Consider the following 12254-nt stretch of genomic DNA (forward strand, 5'->3'; position numbering starts at 1 on the left):
CTCAAGTTTCACAGGAGAGCTTCTGTGAAGTTCAGAAGGTAGAAGACAAGGTACTGGCAGAAGTAAAACTGTGACGACAGGTTGTGTATTGTGCTCGGCTAAATCAGTTAGTAGAGAACTTACCCGAGAAAGCCAAAGCTACCAAGTTTGAGTCTTGGTCCAGCTCACAATTTTAATGTGGCAGGAAGTTTCTTATCAGTGCTCACTCTCCAGCAGAGTGAAAAATTCATTCTATTTATTTCTCAGGGTAAAGTCACACAATTCAGGTTTCTTCATTTTAGCGAGTTTTCCTAAGGTGAATTCAATAAGTTAAGTAGTAAATTGTCAGAGTATGACTGAAAAGGCCAGGAGAGGCAGTCACAGTGTCTATTTAAAGGTGCGAGAGAAATCTGTGGGAACCTTGCATTAAGGGCTTCTTACCGGACAGAATGAGAAGAAAGAATTAATAAGTTTGTCATCAGCCCAAGTGCTGGAAGAGGTGTTGTGTTTTGGAACTTTGTCAAGTTCCGTTCTGCATACAATGACCGTGTGGTCAACTCAAACCAGTATGTTGCATCACAGTTTCAGAACATATTCCTTCAGTCTGCTAATAAATGAAGGTAATCCTACTATTTTGATAACCATATATTGTGTTTATTTTTTATTTACTTATATAAACAATATTTTCAGTATACAATGGTCATTGAGTTAAACACAATGTTATCTTGAGAATATCTCTTTTGTGCCACGAATAAGTACTTAATTGTAAATAGTCTTCACGGGTTTACCATGGGATCCTGCGCAAATTCCACAGAATTTCCTCAGAGCAACTGTCCGACATCTTCAGGTGGTTCAGCCTTGCCGGTGGCTAGGTATGTAATGCACTACTGCATTGTGAAGGATGATGGCAGCTCGTGGCCTACTGTTGCTCCAAGGAAATAGTGTGGAATTTGCACAACGTAATCTGCTGGCAAACCTGTGAAGACTATTTACAACATATCCATCAGGAAAGCTTGAAGAGTCACAAGTACTTAATTGTTTACCTGATCTGTTTAAGATGTATTGAAGAAGCTGAAATACGCTTATCTTTAAGTGCAGATATCATGAATCATATTTATAAAAGATGAAAATGTGTATTTTCAGGTAATAAACGGTTACTCATTTCATAAATTTGATTTCAGTCAGGATAGGTTTTGCCTCTACTTTACATGGATGTTGCCTAGTTGTAGTCTTCTGTTTATTTTGCTTACACTACACCATTATAAGATGTAGGAGACACTAGTTGTTGTTAGGAGTTGTACACTTTTCTGTCGGCAGCCAATAACTGAACCTAACAAATAAAGCAATGATCTCCTGTTGGTCACATATTAGATTTTCACCCATAAAGTAATTTTCCTGGGGGGAAAAAAGAGGGGGGAGGGGAGGAGGAGGAGGAGACTGGTAAAATTTCACCAGTGAGAAGAAGTAAAAATTATGTCGTGTGTGTGTGTGTGTGTGTGTGTGTGTGTGTGTGTGTGTGTGTGTGTGTGTTTCAGTGCTGCTGAAAATAAATGTCAATGACCTTGCATTCCTGTATTCTAGAAACGTAACGTGATCCGTGATAATGTTCTTGAGTGGTTTGATATACATATCAGGAATTTCTTTAAATGTGTAATTTCAGCATTATTGCATTAAAGCTTTTGAGATTAGATATCAGTTGCAACTAATGGGAAGACACTATTGAGCACTTAAAATTGGTCAACATGAAGTAATAACTTGGAAAACTGAACAGTATTTTGCTTTTAGTGCAGAGACTGATAACAACAAATGGAGTTGCTACATTTACAAACATTTTCTAGAAGCCCAATCCCCATTGCCCCAACACATCATGTTGCTGAGCAGTTCCCACTTGCTTGCTGAAAACAACCTTCACACTTGCAGATGTTGATCTAATTTTCCTGATGCTACTGTGTTATCAGGCTCTTTATCTGCTGAAAGTGGGCATGTAAGAGTCTGCTCTTCGCATTAGGATGGTCTTTTACTGTTAGCTGTTGTTATCACTAGGTGTCATTTTTCCCTGTTATCCTCCATATCATAATGTTCCTCTTCTTAAATTAATTTACAGGGAAAAAAATCTCTCTCTCGTCAATTCTTGTTAAGGAGCAAAGGAGCATTAATATGTGCCAACACAACTTGGCATTTGATTACTTTTCCTTATTATGTCTTCAGAGTTGCTGCAGTGACAGGTTAAAGGCGGCATAATATTATTACTAAACAAATAGCTTGCCTGGTGTAAGAGAATGCCACATGCACAAATTTTGTTGTGGCAGGTGCTAACTCACTGCAAAGATAGAGATGCTAATGAACATTGAATTGAATGTCCTACTCTCTAGATTCTCTCTTCCAAATTCATCAGTCAGTAAAAGGCATACATGAGAATACTGGAATCCGTATCTTCTTTCGTGTTGTCACATATAAGTCCATGAGACACTGTATCTCCATCTGCAGCAGGGTATAATTATGGCAAGTATGTGCAAGTGGATGAAGAGAGGAACTACAATTTGTCTTCTTTCATAACTGTCATACTCAAAGTGATTATAGAGGCCAGATAGTGCTTCTGCTGTAACAAGATACCAGAAACATTAGAAACTTTTTCTTCTCTTTTTTTTCATTTATTTATTTTTTATCGAGCATTTGCCTTAAAGGCAGTTTTCATTAGCTAAGTCTTTTAAATAGATTTTTTAATTCTTTTTAACTTTCCATCAGACAGTTTGACTTCCTGGTAATTAATGTTTTCTAAACAGTGATGTATCATACAAATGAATTGCAGGAACAAAATGTGGGGTAGCTTGGGTATTTCTCAAAGCCTTGTAAACCTCTTACGGAGTCATTGGACCCATTTTCTGTGATGTTTCTGATGACATCTGCAATTCCGTTTTTGCAATGTGTAGCTGGAATCATCCCAAGAAAATACTGCTCATCATGTCTTTCATCCAATGCCCAGTGTTGGCAGAAAGCGTCAGTTTGTTACCCACTAGAATCAATTTTTTTTAAAGTGGAATTTAATGTGATGTCCGATAGAATGATCCCAAATTAAAAAATGTTCAAATGTGTGTGAAATATTACGGGACTTAACTGCTAAGGTCATCAGTCCCTAAGCTTACACATTACTTAACCTAAATTATCCTAAGGACAAACACACACACCCATACCCAAGGGAGGACTCGAACCTCCGCCGGGACCAGCCGCACAGTCCATGACTGCAGCGCCTTAGACCGCTCGGCTAATCCTGCGCAGCGATCTCAAATTAGCTTAATGTGATTTTGTTCTCAAATTAGCTTTGTGTGATTTTGTTTTATTCATATGTATTACAGGGAGAGTAAAACATGAAGAATAACCAGTATTCCAACAGTGGCAGCACCACCTCTACTGTCTTGCAGCAGTGCTACTCAGTTGCTGCTGGAGTACTGATTATTCTACGTGTTTTACTGTCCCTGTTAGTACATATTGATAAAACAAATATCACACGATGTGATGGCTCTATAAGTGGCCATGTTAAATTCCACTTCAAAAACCTTTTTGTTTGTAGCGGCGAACAAATCGACGCTTTCTTTTGATGCTGGGTGCAGTATGAAAGATTTGATGAGTGTAATTTGTTTTGGCTGGCTTCATCTACACTTAAACAAAATAGAAAGTTTCTTCCAAAATCCAAAACACCACTGAAAATATGCCTGATGGCTCTTAGGAGGGGAAAAGTCTGTCAAATGTGGGCTCTGAAATGCATACCTCAGGAGCCGTGAGCATTTCTTCATTGACAGTACTGTGAAACAAATCTCATATACTGCAAGCTCTTGGCATTCCACATATCAGGAGGTGGTAATATGGACCAAAACAAGACAAACTGTTCATATTTGTTATTCTGAAACACAGCTCTTTTTCGTAAGAAGTGCTCATAGCACTTAAGGTATGCATTTTAGAGCCCTTATTTATTGGACATTTTTGCCTGTACTACCTACCACCTCTCAAAATACGGAAACACACACACACACACACTTGAGCAGGAGAGGGCCATTTTATTGAAAACTGTCAAATGTGTTACTTTAAATGCTTCAGCAATAAAGACTATAAATTAATTAAGAGCTCTGTGCTGTAACAGAAAACTGATTGGTCTGATTGTTTGAAGTTACCAAAATCCCTTGGACCACATTAACAGTTGCCAGTTAAAACCTACTCCACCAATTCATTCATTTGCATTTGCATTATTAAGATACTGTAAAAGTCTATTTCATTCACAGGAAGAATACAGAAAGGATTGCAGAAAATAACAATTTCCATTTATATACTTTTTTCTTTCTGTGACAGCTCAATGTAATTTATGCTGTATCCTAGGATGAAGAGACTTTTTATTAGTTCTCTGGTGCAAGTAATGGGCACCAAAATGCTAGAAACACATGAAATAAAATATATATTATTGTGACTCCAAAGGCAATTAAACCTTTGATGTTCATTCATTTGAGGCAAAAGTAATTAGCCTTAGGGAGAACAGAGATGCAAGCAGCAAATGGTTGGTTGTCCAGTATAGCAGGACATATTGGGCTGCCTGTTGGTGGTGAGGTGCCATGCCTGCCCGGGCCATTGGCCCTGCTTCCTGTCCCTCAGTTTACTGAGTTGCTCCAATTCCCTCTCATCAAGGCTCTGCCCTGCTCTCCCCTCTTACCTACAGCATTGTACTGTATTCGAGCCATGGAACCAAATTGCTGTCTACATTTCATTCACTGAGACAAAGAACTCAAATGCTGTGAAACAATGTGTTCCTCCCTCTCCCACCTCAGCTACTGTTTTCTTTCTTTCTTTTTTTATAATTAAAATATTGTTGTGCAAATTTAAATAAATAAGAGGACAGAGAACTTGAACTGTGGCAGATAGGCAGAGCAAATGTGTAGCAATATACCACCCAGATTTGTTCTCAGTACATCTGCAGGAAAGTCAGCAGTAAAAGAAAATTTTAAGTCTTTTTTTATTTAGTTTTATTTATTTACATTTTCCTTGTGTGGAACCATTACAATTATTGCAACAGTTGTCGCATCTTATATAAATTTTATACCCTTAGTACTTTACAGCTGTTATACTACCGGTTCATATAATAAGCAGTATAATAAAATTCATGAAATGAATATAAACATGTCCCTATGAGAAAAGATTTTAATTTACTTCAAAATCATTCCCCTTTCATGTCCTTGGAGAGTTTGGTAGCTTGTCCATCAATCGGGTGGATAGACTGACAAAAATTGTTTTATCCTGTTTTATATCACGGACAGTGAAACTGTGTTTAAGAACACACCTGACAAAAACTGTTTTTTTTCCCATTTTTAAATGTCTTTTCTTATGTGATATGCATTATAAATCACCATTATCATGTATATAAAAATATTTTGTGGTTAGAGAAAACCTCACTTCTGAATAAAAGTTTTAGACAGATCTCTGTTTTAGTTTCATAGCCAAAAATATACTTTTATGGGGGGTTCGGGAAGGGGTAAAGGAAAATAAGAACAGAGTTCCAGCCTGGAATTCTTGATTAAGAGACTAGTCCTTTCGTAACCTTATGAAGAAACCCTATTTAAGAAATGCTGAAAAATCTGAGGAAATTTATCTATAGATCTCATTCTTGTAGTGTCTTCCCCCTGTACCCGATGTCTCCTCCAAATAAGTATAGGTTTTCAAGATCCTGCCAGGCATAATATATGCCACAAGTTTAAGAAATTTCACCTGATAATGTAGAGCTGCTTTTGTGTCCTTTGCTAAAAAATCATTCCAACATTCCGACCAGCTGTGGTTTCGTGGTGTGCGGAGCTCCAAGTTCCGCCACGTGTACGGAGCCCCGGCGAAACGCGAGCACTGCTACGAAAACATCAAGATAACCAAAAATGCACACGATGGCCATTTCTGTGCAGTCAACCCGAAATTTGTAGCCGTCGTTACGGAGGTTGCAGGTGGTGGCACTTTTGTTGTGCTGCCAATTTCTGAGGTGAGTGGCAGTTTACACATAACATTTTTGTTACAGTCTGTTGCTTCTTTTATTGCAGCATTTAAGTTGAAATGGAAATTTATTTTAATAATATACACAGCCTGACAAAAAAGTGAAGCACCTAGATGGGAAGGAGAAAACGAAATGAAATTTCACAAATTAAGAGGGTGCGAGATGTTATTTCACCGATAACAAAATAGTCGAATTTTCAAATGACTTAGCAGTATGAGCCCACTTACCAATATGACATTGCATCCCCTCTAGCCACAAATGTGTGAATTAATTCAGTTGGGAAGGGTGTCATAAAAAGATTGTAGCCTCTCCTGAGGCAAGCTGACACACAACTGTCATAACTGGTCCTCGATATCCCAGATACTGGCACTGTGACGGAGTCTACGTCTGAACTGAACTGGTCCCACACATGTTCTATCGGGCACAGATTCGGGGATCGTGTTGGCCGTGGAAGTGCCTCACCGTCTTGCAGACAACTCGGAGAGGTTGTGCCGTGTGTAGATGGGCATAGGCCTGTTGAAAAATGATCCTATGATATTGTTGCAAGGGGGGTAACGCACAAGGATGCAGGACTTCTACAACATATCACTGTGCAGTCAAAGTTCTCCGAATCACTACTGGCCCTGACCTGAATTCGTACCTGACTGTTCCCCACTCTGTGATGCCAGGACTAACACTGCAGTGTATCTCAAGACATTGCAAGAATGGAATCATCCCAGATTGCTGCCAACAATCTTCATATACGTTAATTCAGAACTGTGATTCATTACTGAATACAATGCGACAACATTTGTCCGTGCTTCCCAGTCACAACACTACTCCAGACACAACCATTTGTGTCATAGTGTTAGTTGCGGCCTACTCGTGGGATAGTAATTCCATAGTCCGGTGGCTGTTACTAGTCTGAACAATTGTGTGAGATGACACGGAATGTTGCAGGGAGTCCATTACTTTTTCACAGATGTGAAGGGTTTACGATGCACAGTATGGCGGTCCTGCCTTTCTGGTGGTCAGACTTGGTCAGGTGGAACACTGACAAGTATGACTACTGTCACATTCCCATGCAGTTTAACTTTGTCTTACTGTCACATCCAAGTGCCTTTAATGCTCTTTTTTTCCCAGATGCAGGAAGGTGAGCGAGGCCCAGGTCAAATCTGCCCCTCGGAGTAACAGTGTGGGTCGGTGAGCTGACCAGCCTGGACATGGTATTTAGGCGGTATCCCACATTTCACTAAGCGAATACCAGACTGGTACCCACGTCTTGCCTCTGATACACCTTATGGAAACATTTAGAAAATGTCTTCTCACTTTCATATAGGATCAACTTCCGACACAGTCGGATAGGATATGCATATTATGTCCTATGGGTTGAATAAGTGACTGATGGTCTTTGATATTTAGCTTCTTCAAATTCTTAATTGCCAAGGGCCTTGCCCCAGTGGTAACACTGGTTCTCGTCAGATCACCGAAGTTAAGCACTGTCAGGCTGGGCTAGCACTGGGATGGTTGGCCATCCGGTCTGCCGAATGCTGATGGCAAGCGGGGTGCACTCAGCCCTTGTGAGGCAAACTGAGGAGCTACTCGATTGAGAAGTAGTGGCTCCGGTTTCAGAAACTGACATACGGCCGGGAGAGCAATGTGCTGACCACATGCCTCTCCATATCCTCATCCAGTGACGCTTATGAGCTGAGAATGACACGGCAGCCGGTCAGTAGCGTCGGGCCTTCATGGCCTGTTCGGGAGGAGTTAAATTCTTAATCAGCAGCAGCAATATGTCCAAATGCCCCTCAAATCTGATGAGTGCATGATTTAACCAGTTGGACAAGTGGCAATCTGCAGTGAGACCTCTTTCTAACTCTGTCGGGTGCTGATAACGCTGTCTCACAAGAGTATGAGCAATCCCTGTGTTCTGTGCAGTAAGGAGTCAACATCTGATGCTGTTCACATCCCTTGCATACCCTACGGCCCTGGTAATGGCACTAAACATGAACAGCCCTAATGCACTCTGGTGGCCATTCTACCCATTGCAAAGAATTGTGAGTTTGATCATTTACGTACACAAAGTTACATTGACACCCAACTATGTCTTCCAGGTAATTCGCTTTTTTTTTTTTTTTTTTTTTTGTCAGGCAGTGTATAATGATAAAATAATTCAAAGTTTCTTCAAATGTTTGAAGTTCTTAATAATAAAAAACTACTGCCTTCAGCCACAAATCGCGATTTTATTAAAATGGACAATGCATTTCAAGCCCTGGAGGCTTATCTTCAGATGTTTTGACAGTCTACATCAACTTTACCTTTTGTTTAAACGAAATGTAGAGTTGATGTAGACTGTCAAAGCATCTGAAGATAAGCCACCGGGGCTCGAAATGCATCACGCATTTTAATGAAATCGTGATTTGTGGCTGAAGGTGGTTGTTCTTTGTTATTACGAAAGTAATACAGTCACTGCAACACTGTAAACAATGGATAAAATTAAGTTTGAAATTCCGACAAGGCCAAGAAAAAGTTTCATTAGAGTTGACTTTGTTTGACAGCTATTTTTAGGCGGCCTGCCCAAAAATTTGCCCTGTCTGCTCATTTCCAGATACAGTCTAGAGGGAGCTTCTGACCGCATTAATCTGTGGTGTCAGTTTGTGATGAAGGTGGCTCCATATGCACCCTTTCTACCCCTCATCAGTCATATGTATCCTTTGATACCATTCTGCTTGTGCCCTGTCTTGCATTAATGCAATAAGTGAATTCTCACAGTTGTCTCATAATAAGTTAACCTCAGATGTGTTATAAAAACTAATTTCCTTAAATATGCAATCTGTGCATACGTTAGTTCTCCACATAGTTGTGACCCAAATTCAAACATCTGTCGTACTGTGACACTAGCTTCTTTATCCCACCATCAAAGAATGGTGCCACCTGGTGCTTGAGCAAGTTGCTGAGAGAATCCTTATGGTAATTTTTTGTTTGCCCCTCTTTATTGGGATAAATAAGAGTTGCATGGTGCCATGTCTAGACTACAGGGAGGATCTTCGAAAATCTCACAGCCAAAAAGACTTGTTTTTCCTTCATTAATCAAATGAAGGAAAAACAAGTCTTTTTGGCAGCGAGATTTTCGCAGATCCTCCCTATAGTCTAGTATGAGGTCATCATTATCATGAAGGAGGGTGATTCCTTTCGTAATCGTACTGCACTGTATGTTTTGGATTTACTTTCAGAGATTTGTGTCTCAATACATCTATGATACCACAGTGTTCCCATGTGTTACACTCATTAAATCTGTTGTCAAAATTTCCCCCTCTTCATGGCAGTCCTTAAGGAGCATTTAGGCCAAACTCACTCTTCCAGTTTTGCGTGAACATCGGTTTACATTTTGGTAGCCATTATGCGCATAACTTAAGGTAACCTAACCTTTCTATGACAGTGTTAAAGGTTGTGCTTGAAATCTGAGGCACGCCTTCAGAAAGTTCAGAAGTTGTTAGCAGATAACTAATACACACAAATTCATAAACAGAATACTCAGGTTTATCAATTGCATCTGAATGTCTCCTTAGACCACTTTCATTAAGTTCAACTGTGCACTCCACCTTGAATTATCTGCACCACACTCTTGCAACACGATCATTCGTAATCACACACCCTTATATGACACAATTGATGACAAATCTCTACAGCATTGTCTCCCGCTTACATGAAGCGATTGGCATAATATACTTCGCAGCTGACAGGAGACACAATACACTATCCATTTCAATTGCATGCTGATTACACAATGATGCAGTGTGACCTTCAAAGTCTCCTTTCCCAATCGTGCAACTGCTACATAGCTACAAGCATTTGTGTATTTTTAATAGCCAGTCAGACTTTAATTTGTGAATAGCCCAGTGCTGCTGCGTGTATCTGCTCTTCCCATCAAACTTGAAAAATCTCTTCCACACATTCTACTCTTCATCTGCACCTTCCAGTGCCGTAACAGGTGGTGCAATAATCTCTCCCTTTTTTTCCATAATAATTTGCCAAGTATGTCTTGCTAATGGCTTTCTCCACAGTGAGATAAATTCCTCTGACTGCTCTCTTTGACCTAAGTTATTGCACATATGTGGTTCCATGGTCCAAACTATAATGAGGCAACACTGGTATTTTTTATTTCTTCACCATGTACTATATGTTAGCTTACAGACAACAGATTTAAACAAAGTAAAAGAAAAAAAAAATGTGGAACAACTCTTACTTCCTGTGGATGTATTTTATTTTTAATGAGTATGTATTAAAACTGCTCTCTCTCTTCTTCATCACCTGAGAACAATTTCTTTCCAGTGTTTGCTGAATGATCTTTTTGGCAGTATGTCATATCTTGCAGGAAATTCTGCAGGTTTTCCAAAGACTTTCCCCTTTCACTGTTCATAGATAGAGGGTGTAATTTAATTCAAAACACATTTCTGGAAAGAATGTGATGTATTGTTTAATATTAGATCACGGTTGTTTGTTTCCTGAAATCATACCAGCAGAATTCAATCATATTAAGTGAAAGTATATGGCTAAAAGTTTTTGACTGTGTAAAATAACTGAAAAAATTGAGGATTTGACAACTATGGTGGTAATAACTGGTTGGCGATCAGAAGGTATTATTGTTTCTGACTGTTCCATGTTGTCAGTTTCTCATGGACCGTGTTCGCAGAAATTGAATTATTTAGATAAATCAGCACATTTCAGTTCTTAGTTATTATTTCATTATAAAGTAAATGTACAGTGGCAAACTTCAACACCATATTTCGTCACATTCTTGTTTGCACTTGTGTATGTTTTTGCAACAGTAACAGATTGATTGTGCAACAGTGTCTTCAGAATGACAGGATCGGTGATAAACATTGTAATTACCACCTGAATATTTTTTCCTGGCTCCATTTCTATTCAATGTCAAATACTTATTCAAGCATCAAAAAGCAGACTGCTATCACAGTTTGCCAGCTTAACATGACATTAATGTGCAGAAAGTTTTAATCAGTGAAATTCATACACACTGTGATTCAGGTACAAATATAAGGAAGTGTCAGTGAAAACCTTAATTTTTTTTTCTAATTTTCGTGTTTTGAACACAAATGTGTCATTTTTTGACATAGTCTCCCTGCTGTTAAACACAGTTCCTGCAGCATGTAGGAACTGCATTGACTCCTCTGAAAAAGAAAAAAGAAAAAAATCTTCCATTGATGTGCATGGGCACTTGTACAGAGCCTGGTGCACTTGTTCATCGTAATGAAATTTCTTTCATCCCATCCCTTCTTGGAATGGTCTAAACATGGGGTAAACATTTGCTGCAGTTGTGGCAGAGTATCAGACTGCAGGCTGTCGATAGCTGCAAGTGTTGCACGGGCGTTATGGGGCAGAGCATTGTCATGTTGCAAAATGACACCTGCAGTCAGAAATCCATATCGCTTTGATCTTATCACTGTCCAAAACTGGTTTTTTAACGTATTGGATTATGACATGCTGGTGATGGTGTATCACCTAATGTTCAGAGACAGCACCTCATTTATCCCAAATGTGTCAGCGATACCTTCTGTGTGGATGATTGCACCCAGAACTTGTTGGGTTTTGGTGATGAGAAATAGCACCATTCCTTGCTTGCACTTTTCAATTTGGGTTTGTGGAAGTACACCCAAGTTTTGTCTCCTGTAACAATTCTCATGAAGGAGAAGTCACCTTCTGGTTCAAAGTGTCACAAAAGTTCTTCACAGATGTCAAGGTGTTGCTTTTTCACTTCCGTAGTGAGCTACTATTTCAGACCCTTTACAAAACTTAGTGTTTTCTGAATAATGTGATATGCTGAGCCATGACTAATGGTCAGATTTGTGGCTACTTCATCCACCATCATACAGTGATTTGCCATCACAATGACTTCAACTGCTGCAGTAGACTCTGGTGTCTCAATTTAGTGTGCCTGACCTGGCCACTGAATGTTTGTCATAGAAGTCATGCCATTTCCAAACTTTCTACTCAATTTGTACACTTGCTGCAGTGACAGATGTGCATCACCATACTGGACCTGGGCACTGATAACCGCACTATTGAGCGCCACACAAACCAAACATCATCATACTAGACCTTCATAGTTTCATGGATACTGGATTTCAATAGATTTTGTACCTTCACTGCTCAGAAAACATATAACAAAATGCTGTTCTTCCTCGATGTATGCCACAAGTGAGGCAGTCATATTAAAATGGTGTTGCAGCCACCTTTTGCTTGTCTGTAGTATGCTGCTGGC

At 39.5% G+C, this 12254-nt stretch overlaps 1 protein-coding gene across 4 annotated transcripts in view; it reads left to right on the forward strand.

Annotated features, from left to right (window-relative positions):
• LOC126215344 (coronin-2B-like) overlaps positions 1-12254 on the forward strand; it is a 123951-nt gene that overhangs the window by 31969 nt on the left and 79728 nt on the right. For all 4 annotated transcript variants that reach the window (XM_049942027.1, XM_049942026.1, XM_049942029.1 and 1 more), the window contains exon 3: positions 5786-5983. In XM_049942027.1, coding sequence (XP_049797984.1) covers positions 5786-5983 — 198 coding nt within the window. The remainder of the gene's footprint in view (positions 1-5785; positions 5984-12254) is intronic.

This window comes from Schistocerca nitens, chromosome 12 (assembly GCF_023898315.1).
Source record: "Schistocerca nitens isolate TAMUIC-IGC-003100 chromosome 12, iqSchNite1.1, whole genome shotgun sequence".
NCBI classification, from domain to species: Eukaryota; Metazoa; Arthropoda; class Insecta; order Orthoptera; family Acrididae; genus Schistocerca; species Schistocerca nitens.